Raw genomic sequence first — 20,960 nt, forward strand, 5'->3', positions numbered from 1 at the left:
TTTAGGTTCGTTTTCCTTTTATTTCCGACCATTAAACTGTCAAATTTTGAGATAAAACCACAATTATCGCTCCTATAATCTTCTTAAATGTGTGTCTGCCACGCCGTGATGGGCTGCATCAGCAGATAATTGGATAGCTCCGGTTAAATGCCACATTTCCAATGTTGTTTCCTCAAACAAACAAAACACCGTGTGTGAAAGATGCTTGCAATATGTACTTATAAACACACATTCTTAAAACTCACGATGTATTACAAACATCAGTTATACAATTAAATTTTTTATTGAGTGTTTTTTCTTTCCCCCACATACATTGTGGTCTCTAGCTGTCACTGGGGCAGTGCCCTTTCAAAAATTACACTATAGTTTAAAAAAAAAATGCTGGGTTACTTTCAACACAGCATTGGGTCAAAAAGGGTCGAGCCCAGCTGCTGTTATATTAAAGGATTAGTCAATTTTCTTAAAAAAAAAATCCAGATAATTTACTCACCACCATGTCATCCAAAATGTTGATGTCTTCTTTGTTCAGTCGAGAAGAAACCATGTTTCTTGAGGACAACATTGCAGGATTTTTCTAATTTTAATGGACTTTAATAGAGCCCAACATTTAATACTTAACTCGACACTTAACAGTTTCTTTCAACGGAGTTTCAAAGGACTATAAACAATTTCAAACGATGCATAAGGGTCTTATCTAGCAAAACGATTGTCATTTTTGACAATAAAAATAACAAATATACACAAATTAAAGCACCACTTCTCGTCATGTAGATCCGGTCGTGAGGCGCCAACTGACCCCACGCAATACGTCATGACGTCAAGAGGTCACAGAGGACGAACGCGAAACTACGCATTTACGTTTATGAATACGCATTTATGAATATAACATGGCAAAGATGAATACACATGTATATATTGATTCATTAGATTTATAGCATTTTGGGGAAAAAAACTTGTCATGGATTTATTGCATTTTGTTGAAAAAATTATCAGTTTTTATAATAAATCTCTGAAAATCAAATTATGGATTTGAATTTTTAATCTTATTATAACCTAAAGATGCTATGTGAAAGTTTGTAACAGAAAATAGTGGTTTTCATGTCACATTTTTATTGCGTTTTGGAACCAAACTCCTCATATGGTATAGGAACTTTTTAAAGGGTACTGACCCAGTGACAACCTAGGAACTTCTTTTTTACCATTTTTCTATCAATGTAAAAACTCTCTCTCTCTCTCTCTCTCTCTCTCTCTCTCTCTCTCTCTCTCTCTCTCTCTCTCTCTCTCTCTCTCTCTCTCTCTCTCTCTCTGACTTTCTGGTGTCTCTGTGCTTGAGGCTCTAGCTCTCAAGACGAGATATATTAATGTAATTAGAATCAGTGCGCAGTGAGCAGGGACAGCCTCAGTCCTTGCTGTCGATCGATTTTCAGTCACAGCAACAGGCCAACTGCGTCTCCAGGGCAGAGTGTTTCTGGATGCTACTGCTTCTGTGATGAGCCTGCTAAATGAGTTTGTGTGTTTTGTGCGCATGCATCATCCGGCCCCAAACACAACGCAAAATTGTAGCCAATGATGTTGTGTTGGCTGCTTGAAAATGAATGGTTTTATAATACTGCAGAGCTTTGAAATACTTTTTTTTTTTAGTTGCTTACATATAGCTGAGTATTTTAACATAGAAAATAAATACACACTTATTCCTCAAGCTGTTGTGTACAGTGCTCTGATACAAAGATAGCACATTGATAATGAATGAGTTTGAAATGAATTCAGGTGAGAGCAGCTACACAGAAGCTTCTAAAAGAAGGTAAACTTGGTACTCATGTAATGGTGCATCTCGTACCCAAGTCACCTTTTCAAGTGGACTCAGTGATGCGCAGTGGAAAATTACTTTCACAGCAACCAAATGAGCTAAACTCTGACATCAAACAGACAACTAGTGTGAAAGACCCTAAAAAGATTTACTATTCTATTTAAAGCTTTCACATAAAGACAGGTTTTATTTTCCAATCTCTAAGTTAGTGTGTGTGGAAACTTAGGCTGTGACTTTCTTTATCACTGACATGTAACAGTGATACAGTATATTCTCACAAAAGCACAATTTCCCACTTTACAGCATTATGCGGATTTAAAGCGAAGGTATTTGATAAACATACTCCAATATACGTGATGAGAACATTCGGTTAATATTGTTATCTCATTTTTGACGGAGCCCATCTGAGCCCATATATATACTGTATATATAAGTACTGTAAAGCTTCACACAAACAGTGCTCTTCAGTATATGTGCTATTGACATAAAATTTTCACCAGATGTAGCCATCAAGCCAAATACTGAATTCATACAAACAAATCAGAACATTTAAGTATACAAGTTGAGTCATAATAAATAGAGTGGAATGAAACAGGGAATAAGTATTGAACACATGAAGAGAACAAGGTGCAAAATGGCATATAAAGCCAGGATATCACCTGAAATCTTTCAGTATTGAGAAAGAAACCCTGCCCCCTATCAGTACTAATTGATATCAGCTGCTTTAGTCCAGGTGTGTGTTTAATACATTTCCCCTATGTCATTCACTTTATTTATTATGACTCAACTTGTATACTTAAATGTTCTGATTTGGCTTGATGACTACATCTGGTGGAAATGCTGTGTCAATAGCCCACTTAGAAATCCTCTTACTAATAAAAATGCTGATGTGTCAAATACTTATTTCCCGCCGTATTGATGAGTGACAGCATTTGTCTTTGCCACTTTCAACACAAACACAATTCAACATTTACAGTATATACTGTAATACAAACTTTTTGTTCCAGTCACAACGCAAGTATATTTTTACTTCTGAAAAATGGCAGTTTTTTATTTTTAACCATTCATCTAATAATCAAGCCTGTGTGTGTGTAAATATAGTTGTATATCATTTCAGTGGGTGGTGTCATTCATCATTTTAAAGTTGTACCCATCATCATGGCATCGGTGAGCTCAGCGGTATCCATCACGCTCTGTATATCCTTTACTAAAAACTAGGCCAGATCACACATCTCCTCCAGTCCACTCTGATCCTTATCTCTTTCTCTTTTCCTCTCCCTTCATCTCCCTCCTTCTCCCTTCCTCTCTTTTCACAGGCAAGCCCTGCTCCAATTATTGTCAACACGGACACTTTGGAATCTGTACCTTACGTGAGTTTCATTTTTGTTTTTCATTTATTTATTCTTTGCTCATGACATTTCAGTATGCGTGTGTGCATGGGATTTAAACTGTGGCATTGTAAACCACCCACGTCAATGCCCATGCATGTGTGCTATTTGATTTTGATTTAGCAGAATGATGATCATTGAGTTTTTAATTAAGTTTGACATATTTTTTATTTGTGCTGCACAAATAAGATCACCCTATTCAATAATTGATGACTTTTCATAAATAAACCAGATAAAGAGGACAGTGATTAGCTGTGGGTTTAGATTAGCATGGGGGCTTTTCTTTTAAGGTCTTAAAATATTAATGATCTGCCTTCGCTGTGTTTGGACGGGACATCTGAGAAAGATTTGATGCTCGAGATGAATGGCGTAAAACAGGATGGTCTTGAATCACAGACACTTGGCTTTGACATAAAGGCGTTTTGAAAAGTAAGCATCAGAATTATGCTGCTTTGTACAGTATGGTATCTTATTATAGCCAAGCTTTAAAGTACGCTTTTCTTACTTTTTCCTACGATTTGCGCTGCCTACAGCCTTACAAAAAGTGGGAGCACGTGTCGTTGGTATGCAGTGTTTCACATACATTAATTTATTTGTCAGTCCGCCACAAAATCAAAATTCGCGTTTATCACTACCTCTGTCTCACATGACAGTTTCTGTACAAACACCCGTGGCGTCAGTCGATGCCGTGCATACATGCTAACATGCGCGTCGCGGATGTACCTCCACAAACTGCAAGGAAAACACTGGTATGTTGTTCCTGATTCTCAGCCGGTGGATGTTTTTCACCACTGAAAGGGAGTTTGGGAACTTACAACAAAGCACAGATGACAGGTTTTGCTCGAGACAGCGCGAGCACATAAAAGGTAAAGCTAATGACGAAGGTTTAGCAATGAGGCTGGTAGTGACGGTTCTCTCAGACCAATCAGTGATCTATAATGTTTTCGCGTCACGTTTTAGTATCAGCACGAGGTGCTACTAGAAAAAAAGTGTCAGGTACTACGTACTGTACCCAGTACAAAAACCCCCAATAGTAAGCTGACACGACCCAACCCGTGGGGTACTATGCAATAGAAAAGCACCATAAAATGCACTCTTTTAAACCAATATGGTCTTCTGATAGTATTTTGAACTATTTTAAGGTGTACTTTTTGAAAGGGTAGTGCCTCAGTGACAGCTAGAGACCATTTTTTTAATCTTTTTTGCTGACAGTGTAGCATTGCATGTTCTTTGGGTAAGGCAATCCCAGAATGCATTGCGTATATTATATGATGCTTCATTTTTTATATAAAATCTGCATTAACCAGATAATCTTACATGATATTTGTATATATATTATGCATTTTTAAGCTTGTTAGAGTATTGTTGTAGAGTGCTTCGTAACATATATAATTTAAAGGGGACATTTCACAAGACTTTTTTAAGATGTAAAATTAATCTTTGGTGTCCCCAGAGTACATATGTGACGTTTTAGCCCAAAATACCATATAGATAATTTATTATAACATGTTAAAATTGCCACTTTGTAGGTGTGAACAAAAATGTGCCGTGTCCTTTTAAATGCAAATGAGCTGATCTCTGCACTAAATGCCAGTGCCGTTGTTGGATAGTGCAGATTAAGGGGGCGGTATTATCCCCTTCTGACATCACAGGGGAGCCAAATTTCAATGACCTGTTTTTCACATGCTTGCAGGGAATGGTTAATCAAAAATAAGTTACTGGGTTGATCTTTTTCACATTTTCTAGGTTGATAGAAGCACTGGGGACCCAATTATAGCACTTAAACATGAAAAAAGTCAGATGTTTATGATATGTCCCCTTTAAATTAACCAAGTCTTCCATTAGATGGCTATTCGTTTAATATGTGGAGTTGCTAGCTGTGTAGAGCATTTCCTGTCAGAGACTGATATTTCATAGATTTCATTTGAGTTACTGTAAGATGTTGAAGGCCAGAAACTGACCAGAGCTATAGTGTGAGAGAAATGAATGCAGGAGTGAAAGTAATGAATTGAGCACATGGCACAACAGGTGATTGAATGATTGGGTGATGTACTGAGTGAATGAAAGAGCCCAGAGGGAGAGAGGAGTGTTGAATCAAACACTAACACAGAGCGGTAGTACACAGTTTGGCACGGAGCACAGGGGGCACACACACACACGCGCACACACACACATTAACAGCACATTTTAACCTTCAGTAGGCTGAGACATGTTTTCCACGTCTCCTTCAAGCTCCAAAATGATCTACTACCTGTTTTTGTAGTGTGTGAAACATTTTAAACAATATTATATGAAGAGTTTGGTTCCAAAATGCAATAAATCCATTTTGACTAATTTGGGTAAAAATTTGTTTTTTATGCCAAGAAAGTGACAAGATGAAAACCACAATTTTCTGTTACAAATTTTCACATAGCATCTTTAAGTTATAATAACATTAAGAATTCAAATCCATAATTTGATTTTCAAAGATTTATTATAAAAACCTAAGTTTTTTTCAAAATGCTATAAATCCATTGAATCAATATATAAATGTGCATTCATCTTTGCCATGTTATATTCATTTAGTTGACTAGTGGTATACACTGATTAAAAAATAAACATAATGGCATTAATCAAAACACTTACTTTGTCATATTAAGAACACTGTCATTGCTGCTGTCATGAGACGTCGTCACTGAACTTTTTTGACAGCGATCAGCTGTAAAATGTTTTAGTTCTGCTTGATTTTCGTTGACTTTGAGTAAAATAATGGAAAGTTTTTCATAAGATCCCCTGAGGTCAATGTGTTAGCATGACAGAAGCTTGATGCTGTCGTGTGAGAACAAACAACAGCCGGCATTTTTCCTTCCCCCGAGTGCCTCTCACGTACATTATAAAATTTTGATGGCTTACGCTTCTTCCCCGTCACAGAAAACCACAACAGGTTTATCAATGCCATCAAAGTATTATTTTGTTTTTGTTTGTTTGTCAATTCCGAAGTACAAAGTAGATGAGAAAACTAGAATTCTGTGTGTATTCAAAGCGCCGCCATTATTGTTAACAATGCGTGGAATTGTGCGCTGTGATTTGTTGAGCGGATTTATTGCATTCTGCAGAGAAGGAAGACTGCCGTTTGTCGCGGTTTGGAAAAAGGGAGAAAAGATGACAGAATATTGCGTCGGATATCGGATTTTGCATAAATTGAAGAATTTACTTTTTAATACTGACCAGATACAATGCTGATTTTGGCGGTAACTAATAAAAAAAAGAGTTTATCGTGTTTTGGAACCAAACTCTTCATATATTTGTTCTCCAAAAAAGAAACAATATAAATGAGATCTCTTCATGGATCTGTTGTTTCTCTTGGACAGCAATGATATTAAATGAAGAGTAAAGTGAGACTTTTGCTCCCGAGAAAAATATCCCAGTAATTTTGTGTCTGCTTATCAGAAATTCTTTCAGGAATGATCTCAGATCTCAGTTGTGCCATTTAAATTTTAGTTTTATAGCATTAAACTGTATGTCAACATTTTTTACAGGCAAGTAAACTTTAGAAACAAATATTTACCTAAAAGATCATTCTTAAGCAATAACATTTCCGGCTGGGATAGCAGATGTATTTACTGTACCTCAGAAACATCCCAAAATCCCATTCCTGCTCTGTTTCATCAGAAGACTCTTCAATGAACAGACATCTCATGCATACCTGTCATGATCACCAAAGATAATTCAGTCTGTTTCCTGTTCCTCCCTGCATCTCTCTAATGACATTTAAGCTCATCCAGATGACAGGAGATGTGACTGTTTTAGTCAGTGCGCAATATTTCCATCAAAACATCAAATCAACTGTGACAGTCAGAATCTGCCAGCACGCATAAAGCTGTAAACAATTTAAATACCCTTTTCTGTTTGCAGAAAAATCACTATGACCATGCAGTGATACTGTAAGTGTATGAGATTAAAAGTGTTATAAGCTGTTTGAACATGAAGCCCTGGATGCATGGATATCTTGGTGTAACACGGGTTTCTCTATAAAGCTAACATAAAATAGCTTTACAGCATTTACTAGCACCAAGGCTTTGATCATTTTTGGGGGGTGATAAAATATAAGATTCATTAACCCTCGTTTACTGATAATTTAAGGTGTACACAGCAACATTTAAAAGGTTTTGATATCATACTACTGGCATATGCAGTACACTACAGTTTAGATTAGCATGCCTATTTTGTCAATGTATAAAGATTTGTTGTGGGAGCAGAAGATGGGTAAAAGAAATGTGTCACTGTAAGTGGCTAATTTGTATGAATTCATATATACAAAAATTAGTAAAAAGCTTAAATGATGACCAACCCCAGTTACCCAAAGCCAAAGCAGAAACGTATGAGAGTAAACAAATTTATCCGAATTATCCTCCGGGAGAAGTGTTACGATTTGCCATGAGATTGTGTTGTGATATTGGAGTCCTGCTGTTTTTGCGCTTGGGGCAGGTGTGATCCAACAATCTGATAGATTCACTATGGAGATACAAAGACCCTGGAGAGAAAAAGGGGAGAGGATACAGCAGTAAAGCCAGCTTGACGGGGCCAATACTCAATAAACATTCATCTGACACATGTGTGCAATACACACCTATCCGTGAGCACACACAAACACTCATCCAGCAGCACATCTGTTAACTTAAATAAAATATTAGTTTCACATGGACTGATGTTCATGAAAATGTGCTGTGTTGTGGCCTACCTGGATATAGATGGTTAAACTGATGAAGCACTGAACAATTGAATAGTGTATATGTGTAATAGATGTGACGTTTAAGAGAACCTTAAGTCAGTACAACATCTTGAATGTGCTACATATCTGTCTCTCTCCCTTTCTTATGACCTAATTTGCGTTTGTGTCATATTGTTATTCAGAATATAACGACAATGAGCTGTGACGCCAAAAGCATACTTCCTATGTTAGACCTTTATTACAGTAATAAGAAAATTTGGAAGAAAAATGGTGGCTAAGTTGCTAACAGACACGGTTGTGGACCTTATGGTTTTAAATGTAGGATTTCGCCAGTGCAGTGGAAGTCGGTTGACTTGTAATCTTAATAGGTTGTGTTCAGTCATGTGTAAAAATCATGTAAAGTGCCAGCACTAGACCAAATAAAATAGTGATGCAATGATACCATGAATATGTAAAGAGAAGTCTTTTAACTGTTAAAAACATAGATTTTGCAAAATGACCTCTTTTGACCACTTTAAACATTAGGTCTGTTTCTGTTCTTGGTAGAAAATACCTTGTGTATAATCAACAGAGTTGGGGGTAACGCATTACAAGTAACGCGCATTACGTAATAATATTACTTTTCTGAAGTAACGAGTAAAGTAACGCATTACTTTATAAATGTACACATTGATATTTGAGTTACTTTTTTAAAAAAGTAATGCGAGTTACTTTTCGGTTTAATATATTTTGTTTAAAAATTTAATAATGTCGCTATTGAGAGAAAACACTTCCCTGCCAATGACGAGAATTTCCGGCTTTCCGCAATACCGCATTTCTGCAACTTTTACAACCCGGAAGTAACGTCTCATGTGAAGAGAAAGAAATCTGTGTATATTTTAAAGATCGCAGAGGGTCTGTTCTTTCATTTGATATATTGTATGTTGCAAGGCCTGAAATGGATCAAGCCTCAGCTAAGTAAGAAAAAATAACTTAAAAGTAATGTAAGCATTACTTTCCATGAAAAGTAACGCAATTAATTACTTTTTTTGGGAGTAACTTGATATTGTAATTCATTACTTTTAAAAGTAACTTTCCCCAATGCTGATAATGAATGCACTGGGTCTAAATGGCACGTATTCTAGTGGGAAAGTAGAGCTTTGTTTTAGGTGAATAGGCCCAGTGCCTGGATTGTAGTCAGTCGTCACGGAAACATAAGTCTCTCTATGCGTTTTGTACGAGTTGTGTGGTTCCACACGCTCGTGCCCATCATACACTTGCGAGTTTAAGTGCTTTCACATTAGCAGTGACTCACCGGTTTAATGTGAGCTTTTACACCCCGGATACTGCATCGTGAGCTCCCTCCCCTTCCCACTGTCTCCCTCTGCAGCTGCACTCTTCCTAGTCTCCAACCAACATCTTACATTGGAGACGCCATGATGCAGCTTAGAATGCTAATGCAACTCAAACTCAAAATAATTGGGTCACTTTTACACAGAGGCAGATAAAGTGGATGTGCTTCTTTATAATTTTAAGAAAAGTTGTTACAATCTTAATGTTACAGACTGGACTTTTTTTGTCTTGAAGGAATAGTTCAACCTCGTGTAACGTTACATTTATTCATTTGGCAGATGCTTTTATTCGATTCTTTTTTTTAATAATCTGCTCGTCACACTTTTCATGCATTTACAGTGAATTGGGACCTAGATGTCCAATCTTCACATAAAAAGGCACTTGAGTGATTGTCTGTGTTTTATCACTGTAAAACCTAAAAGTTAACTCAACTCAAACCATTTAAGTAAACCGGTTGCATTAGGTTTAAAACGCATACATTTGAGTACTTTGAACTTAAACAAATTGAGTCATATGCAGTTATGCACTTATATTCACACTACTTAAATATAAGTGCATAATTGCACATGACTCAAGTTCACAGTACTTCAATTTATGTGTTTTACAACTTAAATGGCCTAATGCAACTGGTTTACTTAAATGGTTTGAGTTAAGTTAACTGTTAGGTTTTACAGTGTATACGTTTGCCAGTGCTTTTGTTGGTTAATAATCTCATTTGCTCATTTTTTTTGGTATCTCATGCACAGCCATCACACTGTAAAATCGTTGAACATGGTTCAACTTAAAAGGTTAAAAACTACTGTTAGTTATGGGTTGCCTTAAAATTTTGAGTAATTCTACTGAAAAACATTAGTTGATTCAAAAAAGTAAAAAGCTAATATTTTTACGTTGAATTAAAGATACAATTTGTAGTATCCGCCTCTAGTGGGCGCACAATCAAAACAATAACACTGACGTAGATTAAAGGTCCCGTTCTTTCTGTGTTTTTGATGCTTTGATTGTGTTTATAGTGGGCAATATAACATATGTTCATGTTTCATGTGTAAATTATGTGTAAATTATCTGTATAGCGCTGTTTTCACTGTCCTCAAAACGGGCTGCTGTCTTACTTGTTCTATGAAGTCCCTCCTTCAGAAATACGTAACGAGTTCTGATTGTGTAGTTTGTTTAGTGTGCTGTGATTTGATAGCTTCTCGTTAGCTTAGCTGACGACTGACGTAATCTTGTGGGCGGAGTTTAGTCAAAAAACTGTTCTAGTGACGTCATTAAAGCAGGAATTAGAGGGCTGTAGTCCAAACCGGCCATTTTCTGTAGGCTTTGAAAGGCGAATTCTGTTAAAGAAAATATATCGCCTGGCAGTGAACTTTGAGCTTTATCATTTACAGGTATTATTTATGCTATTATAGCAACATTACACACTAACTTGGGTTTAAAAATGGGATTAGAAAGAATGTGACCTTTAATTACGCTACAGTATATAGCAGCATGAAATTATGGGATTTGTTGTCTTTTACTCAACCGCTGATGGCCATCAATCAGATGGGAACAAGAAATCATGTTAACTGATGAGGTAAAGTAATCAAGATTTATAAATGTTGCGTTTGATGATATTGTTTTATTTCATTATGTAGGGTCTCATGTAATGTTTAAAACAAAATTGTTAGTCATAGATGTTACGGTATTAGTCCAATTTGATGGTGTGTTAACACGGCACAGAATTAAGTGTTCAGATCAACAAATTTACCATAAAGACGTGAGTATAGCCCGACGGACGCATACTTCCACATTTGTCCACGACACGGTTGTCATGTGGTTTCTACGTTAATAAAGGCGGTAACAAGATGTCACTGTTTAGATGTTTATATATATATAACACTGGCCTTATGGTTTTAGGATATTTTACTGCTAATATCTTACAAATTGTAACTTTAACTCAACCTTTTAAGGCAACCAGGTATCTTACTTGTTTAAGTTGAACCAACTTTTTATTTAACTTACACAATCTGAGCGATGGTGTTTATGGTGATTTTTACCCTGATACTGAATGTTCTGGAAAGTTCTCACTCATGCATGGATGAAACTGCAGATCTTGTTTTCAGACACCCTGATAAGTTAATTAATATCAAAAAAAATTTAATAGAAAAAAAAACAGAATAGTTGCATCAGACTCCTGCAGAAGAGATGATTAGATGTGAGAGAAAACAGATAAAGGGATTTTTTGCATCAAATGACTAAAAGTATCTAGTCTGCTTGTACAGTATACCACCAGAATTTACTAGAGGAATGCTTGTATTTTTTCAGTCAAATGTAAAGTGGGATATTGACATTTGACATTATTAATGGGCTCTTGACACCTGTTTGGTCCTCATGTTGAGAAGCAGGTTTAGTGTGGAGGCATTTATCTGATGCTGTAAATGAAAGGTCACGTCGCTCTGAGAAGCGACAGCATTTATATCTCTACAGTCTTAGAACGAATGTGTTATCATCTCGATTGATGATTGGTTCTTTTAACTGGAAGGCGGGCCTTCAGTCACCAGAGCGGCCATGAGCATTGCATTGACCCTTATTTATAGTAATAAAAATGCTCAATCTTGTTATATCCAATATCTTTGCTTTTACACAATGCAGAAAAAGATATCAGAATGTGGCCGTTTTACCGTATATCAAGTTTGTTATGAAATATTGTGTTTAATGAGCATTTTAATAAACGAATTGAGTTCATATCTTGTCTTTCATAGATTCAGGTGACATTGTACAATGTTTTGTTTGCAATTTTACATCCGGTCTTAGTTAATCATAAATGGTATGTATTAAGAGACTTATTGACCTATCAGCAAAAAGGTCCCTGCGGCCCATCTGACGCATTAACAAATGACGTGTGTATAACTGTCTGGGAAGCTCTTTGGTACTTATTAAAGCACACTGTGGTCATTGCTTTAGATTTGCTTATTAAAGCATAATTAAGATGAAAGCATCCAATCAAACTCAGTGATGACCCTCTTTTAAAGATCAACTTGAAATTGGATTAGTTTTCTTTCAATACTGTTCCTAGCTGTGCGCTCAGTATGAATTCATCTCTAAAGAGCTGCCCAAGCCAGAATTTCAGCCCAAGAGACGCGCTCCGTTGTACGAGCAGGTAAATGATTATGGATTTTAGTGTCCGGACTCAGATTTAGTCAATTACAGCAGGGGCGGTGAGGTGAATTTAAATCAGTATCGTGTCGGATCAAAACGTACTGTTTACTGTATGAGAGAAAAGCTGAATACTAATGTTTTTAAGTGCATATTTGGCTTTAAATGATGAGGTACAGTACATGGCAGCACTTAAATAATAACATTAGATTTAATTTTGTTTTTAGCTATCACAAAATGTTATGAAAGCTGGAGTTTTAGGATGTCAGTGTGGTGTCGCTTTTAGATATTTCATGTGACTTTTGAATGACTAATTATATAAAACACATCTAATGGGATTTTCTTTTCTTTCCCAATAGGTAAATGGGACGGAAATTGAATATGAGTTTGAAGAGATTACATTAGAACGGGTAAGTGTCTTTCCTTTTCTCTGTCTCTCGATTTGCATGTCTCACCGTCACAAACTACACATGCATTATGCAGAGTTATGGTCTGTTTAAAGCTCATGTGAAATCCTCCGCCTGGTAACCCAAACACTCACAGATCGACATGTGAGCTCATGCTAGAAACTCTTAGCCCTTGACTGGAAATGGCCTGTCATGGACTAAACACACTTTAAAAAATGCTGGGTTGTTTTAAGCCATGTTGAGTAAATATTGGACCCAGCAGTTCAGGAGATTTGATGGAGTTCTCAGTTTTATTTAGGTATCTTTCTTCTGAAAATGCGTTAAGGATTAAGGAGCTACAAAATGATTTTAGATCTGGAATTGAGTAAATTTGATGAAAAATGTTTAAGTTCATATTGAAATCTTTAACTCTTTCCCCGCCATTGACGAGTTATCTTGTCAATTAAGAGAAACAGTTGCATGAAAAAAACATGTTCCTGATGAGTTTTTATGGTTATTTGTAATACCGCGATTATCCACTAGACCAATTTATTAAAAAACTGAAGCAAAAAATTACGTGTACGGTTTGATAATCATTCTGAATCTAATCTCTAACAAAATTCCTTCACAAAAATGCATTTATGTCAGCTTTTTGCTAAAAAATATTTTATTTTTGAATAAAAATACCCATATTTAAGAGTTTATAAGCAGAAAATTTAGATAGTTTTTTCCCCATTTTGTTTGTTTGTTTGTTTGAAAGCAGAGGGTCTGTTCATTGATTTGATATATTTGTATATTATATATTTGTATGTGTATATTTAAAAAAAAAAAATTCCTCAGGCATTTTGTAAAACTTTTGTGAAAATCACAAACTTTTCAAAAGAAGGCTGGCAGGGAATGAGTTAATAATATTGACTATAAATTGAAGACATGGCAAATCAAAGTCACTGTATATAAGTGTTGCGTGATATGCCCCATAGTGAGATCGTCCTATCATCAGCCTGTAAGATCACCGATACACGATAGCGGTGCAATAGTTTGCTCATTCATTCGTTCATTTTTTACTCATTTATGACAAGCCACTGGATTGGTGGGCAAAAAACAGAAGCAGATTTACTCTCACGACTGCAACCCTCTTAAAGGAAAAACACCAATATTTTTTTTCAATATTTTACTATGTTCTTACCTTAACTTAGATGAAATAATACATGCCTATCTTTTATCAATGCGTGCACTTTTAGTCTTTGTACAGCCCGTCGTGAGTGTGTTAGCATTTAGCCTAGCCCCATTCATTCCTATGGCTCCAAACAGGGATGAATTTAGAAGCCACCAAACAATTCCTTGTTTTCCCTATTTAAATAATGTTACATGAGTAGTTGCATGAGTAAGTATGGTGGCCCAAAATAAAACTTTTGTTTGGAGCCATAGGAATGAATGTGGCTACGATGTACAAAGATTAAAAGTGCACGCATTGAAAAAAGATAGGTATGTATTCATTCAACTAAGTTAAGGTAAGAACATAGTAAAATATTGAAAAATGGTTGTGTTTTCCTTTAAACATGATGCCATTAATCCGTTCACGTTATTGATGCCCAGACACTCTGCAATTTTATGGGAATGTTAATGTGAAACTATGATTTAATAATAGCATAATAATAATTTAAAACTATAATTTGCAAACATGCCAAATATTGTCATAAAGGCCAGTTATTGGTCAATAGACAATCGTCTCTCAGCACAATCCTTCTGTTGTCTATGTGACACTGTATATGCCTCCGCTGCACATTACAGTCAGTATGACCACATGACATACTGGCAGTTGCAATAGGATCCACATGACTACACAAACCATGGACAGTACCAAAGGTCAAATAGACCAGAAGGAGCACAGATTTGCCTGACCCTGGAGCCGATAAGTGCTAAGAGTGGACTAAGAGTGTTTGGTATGTTTTAAGGTCACTGCAGACTGAAATGAGAATGTCACTTAAAAAAGTGCCACATGCAGGGACTAAGTTTTGTCCGTTTACATTTTAGAAATATTGAATATGGCATTAGTCCCAACTGCGAGAGATTTTGAGTAGTGAGATTGCATTGCTCCGAGGCACATGGCTTGCCAAATTGTTGAGTCATGGAGAATCAAGGGCACTACTTACCAAAATAACATTACGCTTTTTTAAATGTGTTTCACTTTTTTACATTAAGAAATATATAGGAACATAACCATGAAATGACATCACTATAGTGTCCTCCTTGATGACCAATAAATCATATGTGCTTTTGTGTATATCTCTTCTCAGGGTAATTCTGGATTGGGGTTCAGTATAGCAGGTGGAACAGATAACCCTCACATCGGTGATGATCCTGGGATCTTCATTACGAAAATCATCCCAGGTGGAGCAGCGGCAGAAGACGGCAGGCTCAGGTCAGTCTGTGTTTCTTAGTAGTAACACTTAGTAGTATTTGGACATAATGCATCTGTCAAAAGTGTGATATAATCCAACACCCATGACGTAGATATCACCAATAAAGTCATTAAATATACACTTTTGAGAAGGCCTGCGGCAACAATACATAAACCACACTCTCTAACAAAGACGAAAACCAACAAAGGAGTATATATACACAGGGGCCTGACAGGAGCAACTTATTTCTCTTGCTTTATAAAGCACTTCTTCTCTTTCTTTCTTCCTCTCTCGCCCTCATTCCTTCCTCATCTATATCTCGCTGTGCTGTAAATGATTGAAACTGGCTGTTCATCACCATCCTAATGTCTCTCCGGAGTGCTAAACTACCCTGAGTTTTGTGCTGACAGCCACACACTCTGACCGCAAGTTACTTTAAAAAATTTACCATCTGCAAGGTCTGAGGTAAAGTGTGTGTGTATATAGCGAACAGAGCTGACCAAACCAATTTCAGATTACGTCAATCTTCAGTGAAATAAAAAATGTATGCATTATACATTTTATATAAGACAAGATTCAGGCAATGTTTCCTGCATTTGTTAGGATTTATCAAGCATTATAATTTTTTGAAACTTTACAGGCATTTTCATAGAAAAAGTACATCAGAAATTAGATCTGCAATATAGTAGTTGAGCAGCGAGATTAAAAAATGTAGAGTTTTGCTCAAGTCTCCAACATAATCTGAAGGCAAATTCACGCGTATTTTACAATATGATAATTTGTAAGAATTTGTATAATGTATAGCCAAATTCATGCGTTTTTGTATGTGTTTTTTCACGTTTTCTGGGTTGATAAAAGCATGGGGACCCAATTATAGCACTTAAACATGGAAAACGCTATGACCCCTTTAAAGTTCATAGCGTTTTCCATGTTTAAGTGCTATAATTGGGTCCCCATGCTTTTATCAACCCAGAAAACGTGAAAAAGAACAACCCAGTAACTTTGTTCTGGTAAGCCATTTTTTTTCAAGCATGTGAAAAATTAGGTCATTCAGATATCGCCTGTTTTGTGAGGTAGGTAGCAAGGCCAATTACAATATTAGGGGATTATCACGCTTCCGGGTTTCGTGGGCAGGACTTGTCAACTTTGTGCATGTCCACTTCCGGCGCAGTTAGGTTAGGTATCTAACATCGATGTTAGGCAGTGGTGGAATGTAAGTTAATGAAGTACAAATACTTTCTTACTGTATTTAAGTAAATTTTCCACTTATTTGTACTTTATTTAAGTAGAATCTATAGTGCATAATTTTGACTTTTACTTCGTTACATTTTGCAACAAATGATCTGTACTTTTACTTTACTACATTTCTACAACACCATTGTTCCTTTACGTACCTTTCTCAACAACTTTTCTGTTCAGTCTGGACCAGCAGAACTGGCATTACGATCCACTGGAAGTGGACGTGCACAAAGATCGCTTAATCTGCACTATCCAACCATGCCACCGCCATTTAGCGCAGAAAGAAAGAGAGAGAGAAAAAATAGATGACAGCACAATTGAGATTCAATTGCAACAAAACACCATCATTCCGATTAGTGTTTGCATTTCATCCGCTCATTTGCATTTTAAAGGAAACATCCAAAAAATTTGTATTTTAACATGCTATAATAAATAATCTGTCGGTCATTTTAGGCTAAAACTTCACATAAGAACTCTGGGGACACCAAAGACTTATTTTAGATCTTAAAGGGGATATGTCACAATATTTTAAGACGTAAAATAAACCTTTGGTCTCCCCAGAGTACACATGTGAAGTTTTAGCTCAAAATACCATATAGATAATTTATTATAACATTTTAAAATTGACACTTTGTAGGTGTGAGCAAAAATGTGTCGTTTTGCGTGTGTCCTTTTAAATGCAAATCAATGGAGAAGTGCAAAGACTGATCACAATGATCGTGGTTTGATACAATTCAAACTCAATTGTTGTGTGAATTATTTTCTCTCTCTCTCTTTCTCTCTGCACTAAATGTCAGTGCTGTGAATGGATAGTGCAGATTAAGGGGTGGTATTATTATTATAAGAGCTCCTTATGACATCATAAGGACAGACAAATTTCAATGACCTAATTTTTCACATGCTTGCAGAGAATGGTTTACCAAAACTAAGTTACTGGGTTGATCTTTTTCACATTTTCTTGGTTGATAGAACCCCGGTTGACCCAATCATAGTACTTAAACATGGAAAAAGTCTGATTTTCATGCCATGGCCCCTTTTAAAAAAAATGATATCATAATATGACCCCTTTAAGGGATATTTTACCCAAAAATTTAAATATCCCGATGATTTACTCAATCTGAGGCAATCCTCGATGTATATGATTATGTTTTTTCAGACTAACAGAATCTGAGTTATATTAGAAAATGTCCTGGCTGTTCCAGGGCAGCTTTATAAAATGTAAATAGTGCTTCTGATTTGAAGCCTAAAAAGTCCATCCATCCTTCACAGAGTAATCAACATGGCTCTAAAATAAAGGCCTTCTGAGGGCAATCGATGCAATTTTGTGAAAAAATATCAATATTTAAAACATTACAAACTAAAATAACACGTTACCGGTAACGGTAGATGCACGTTCACAAGAGAGTGCGTATCCAAATAAAATTTTCTGTGCTATTGGATGAAAGCAGAATTTTGCACTGTAAATTATTTCTCTAACAGTGTTTAACAGATAGAAAGCTGATTAATTGACAAGCAATGAGTTTCTATTTCTGGATGGATGTTTTTGAGATGTGTCATGACCATCAGATTTTGGTTTAGAGGGTTGTTTTATTAGAGGGAGATCATCTTGTGTTTTATATGCATGCACTCTGAACAGCAGCTGTGTGTGACAGCCCTGTTTGAGCCTCTTTCTGCTCCACGACTTGGCTGTTTTCTTTCTTGTTTTTTCTCAGTCATCTCTGTCAGGGCCAAAGCATTACCAATCCTCCCCTTGCAAGGATAAATTCACTGAACTTCACCATGTGCTATTTCAACCTGCATTGTATTTACTAAATACTACCAATTCATTCATGTCTTTCTTATTAGTCAATTCCCTCTTCAATCTTTTGGGTTCTCCCATCACGCTTTTAATCTCTAACATCTCTTTCGCTCTATCCTCCCTTTTCAACCATTTTCTTCCTTCTCTCATTTAAAAGATTAAGACACTTTGAACGTTTGCCAATACGCTGTGATGGATTTATTGTGAGTTGGAGGTGAACAGCATTTACAAAAGCAATTACATCGTGCAGCTTTTTCTGCTCTAACCTTGTTTGACTTTGGGAGCTTTGAAAGCAAAACTTGGTCCTGATATGTCCTGAATTTATTTGATTTAAAGAATTAAAGGTTTAGAACCAAGGAGCATGCTAGCAATACTCTGGTTTAGATATGACATGATCTTTAATTAAATTACATTGTACTAAATTAAATTTGTTCCATAAAATGTATATGTTATAATATAGATTGTTATAGACCAGAATATGTTTATTATATGATATGATATTATATTATATTATATTATATTATATTATATTATATTATTTAGTCTACATGATCCTTTTGTGTGCTACTGCTCTTCTTGTTTTCATTAAGGCCTGTTGCATTTAAAGATTAACTTCATGTCACTTTTTTACGGTGTTTTATGATTTAAGAAGTAATTCTCTCCATACTAACTTTAGTTGCCCAACTTTATTCAGCTGTATAGAGTTGTGCATGCATGTGTGTGGGTGTGTTGGATGCTTATGTTTGCTGGGTCTCAGCTGTCTGTGTTAATATGCCCCAGGAGATGTGTCTTGATGATCTGGAACTCTACACAGGACACTTCAGAACTAACTTTTGGCTCTTTATTCCCTCCTCAGAGTGAACGACTGCATTTTGCGTGTGAATGACGCAGATGTCTCAGAGGTGTCTCACAGTAAGGCGGTCGAGGCATTGAAAGCGGCTGGATCGATCGTGCGACTCTATGTGCGCAGGAGGAGACCGATGCTGGAGACCATCACTGAAATCAAACTTATTAAAGGACCAAAAGGTTTGCAAATTTAGTTACTGTGAAACCTGTTACCTGAGCTGTTTATATTTTGCAAAAGATGACAGTAGAAATATACAAAACTAGAGTACACTAAAAAATAAAGGTGCTATACCAAACGTTTTCACAGCGATGCCTTATTTCTTAACCTCTTCAGAGCTGATTTTTCTAGTGTTTAAGCAATGTGCCGTATTTTGATTAGTCGATCAGCATTTTTATTTAGGGTCTGAAGTGGTTAACTTTCTAAGGTTCTTTAGATTTTCAAGATTCTTTATGCAACCAATAATGCAACCAATAATTTGTACAAGTTTCTGAAAGTTTTTTTCGAACATGGGTACATCTTATGTAGCATAGACCTTACGTATCATTTTATATACGTACAATTTTATATACTTTTATCTTTTATGGGCAGTTTCCCCGGAAAGCAAGCCCACACTTTATTCAGTGGAAGAGCGAGAACGTTAGAAGTCACAGGCGTCACTTCACGCGGCAGCTTCATTTTATATCAAGACTCAACATAGGCACAAAAAAATAAGTGTGTTTTTGGATGTAAGGAGAAGTAAGCCAGCATTATGGAAACAATGGATATAGTTTGTTTATTTGGGGTAGCAGGGTGTATGTTTGTTTAATGATGGATTTCTTTAAAGTCACAACTGGGTCATGAGTTGCATGCGGTAAGTAAGACTTCCGTGTTATGTTGGAAATCTATGCGCGTAAGTGCATATAATGTAAATGGCACGAACATGTAGTGAATTTTAAGTTATCCAGTGTTGTATACAGTGTTGCATGGCTCATGACTTGCTCCTCCCGCAGCTCGTGACTCCTCCTTCCGAATGTTTCCGTGTGTTTTCGGAAAGAATCGCTAGAGTTCATCTGTCTATTATATAAATCTGATTAAACTAAAGACTCTTCGGAGATATGAAGGATGTAATACTACTCTATAGGTACTTAAGATTAACATCAGATACGCAGAAACAACGTTTGTTATGTGAGCTTTTAATTATAGAGTAAACACACATTACTTCTTTATTACTGACAAATACAAATAAATCACTTCTCATGTTTTAAAGCCTCTGGTAAATATGTACAAACCTGGCTTTAATTAATAACTTTTCATAAATCTTGCGATATTAGAAAAGGGTTTACTTTTAAACAGTGTTGGAGAAAGTTACTTTTAAAAGTAATGCATTACAAAAATAAGTTACTCCCAAAAAAGTAACTAATTGCGTTACTTATTTACTTTTCGTGGAAAGTAATGCTTGCGTTACTTTTTAGTTACTTTTGTGGTTTTTTTTTTGGCGGAGGATTGATCTCTTTCAGGCCTTGCAGGTGTTTTTTATGACTGAAAAGTTCTGCATTCATAAATTGCATATTTCATCACAAAAATGGTGAGCTCTGGTCTGCCATCTCAGTTTCTGACTCAAACTGTTCCCACACAGGCGTGTACGCATAGAGTGCATAATGTGACTACGTTTAGTTTAATTCAGTACATCATTTTTTTATCTAATTAATTAAACTAAAAAAGTAACTTGCATTACTTTTTTGAAAAAGTAACTCAAATATTAATGTGTACATTTAAAAGTAATGCTTTACTTTACTCGTTACTTCAGAAAAGTAATATTATTACGTAATGCACGTTACTTGTAATGCGTTACCCCCAACACTGCTTTTAAAAGATACTTTCGCCAGCACTGGTCATACAAGCACAAAATGTGAAATATTGTAGCAAAGCAAAACAGCAT

General features: G+C 36.1%; 1 protein-coding gene across 38 annotated transcripts in view; it reads left to right on the plus strand.

Annotated features, from left to right (window-relative positions):
• The window catches only part of dlg2 (discs, large homolog 2 (Drosophila)), a 277,202-nt gene that overhangs the window by 180,391 nt on the left and 75,851 nt on the right, over positions 1-20,960 (plus strand). For 34 of the 38 annotated variants that reach the window (XM_073874328.1, XM_073874330.1, XM_073874341.1 and 31 more), the window contains 4 exons: positions 3,124-3,177; positions 12,730-12,780; positions 15,054-15,178; positions 19,052-19,221. In XM_073874328.1, coding sequence (XP_073730429.1) covers positions 3,124-3,177; positions 12,730-12,780; positions 15,054-15,178; positions 19,052-19,221 — 400 coding nt within the window. The remainder of the gene's footprint in view (positions 1-3,123; positions 3,178-12,729; positions 12,781-15,053; positions 15,179-19,051; positions 19,222-20,960) is intronic. The other 4 variants (XM_073874335.1, XM_073874340.1, XM_055208343.2 and 1 more) reach the window with 1 other exon arrangement.

The sequence above is a fragment of the Misgurnus anguillicaudatus genome, chromosome 12 (assembly GCF_027580225.2).
Source record: "Misgurnus anguillicaudatus chromosome 12, ASM2758022v2, whole genome shotgun sequence".
In the NCBI taxonomy this organism is placed as follows: Eukaryota; Metazoa; Chordata; class Actinopteri; order Cypriniformes; family Cobitidae; genus Misgurnus; species Misgurnus anguillicaudatus.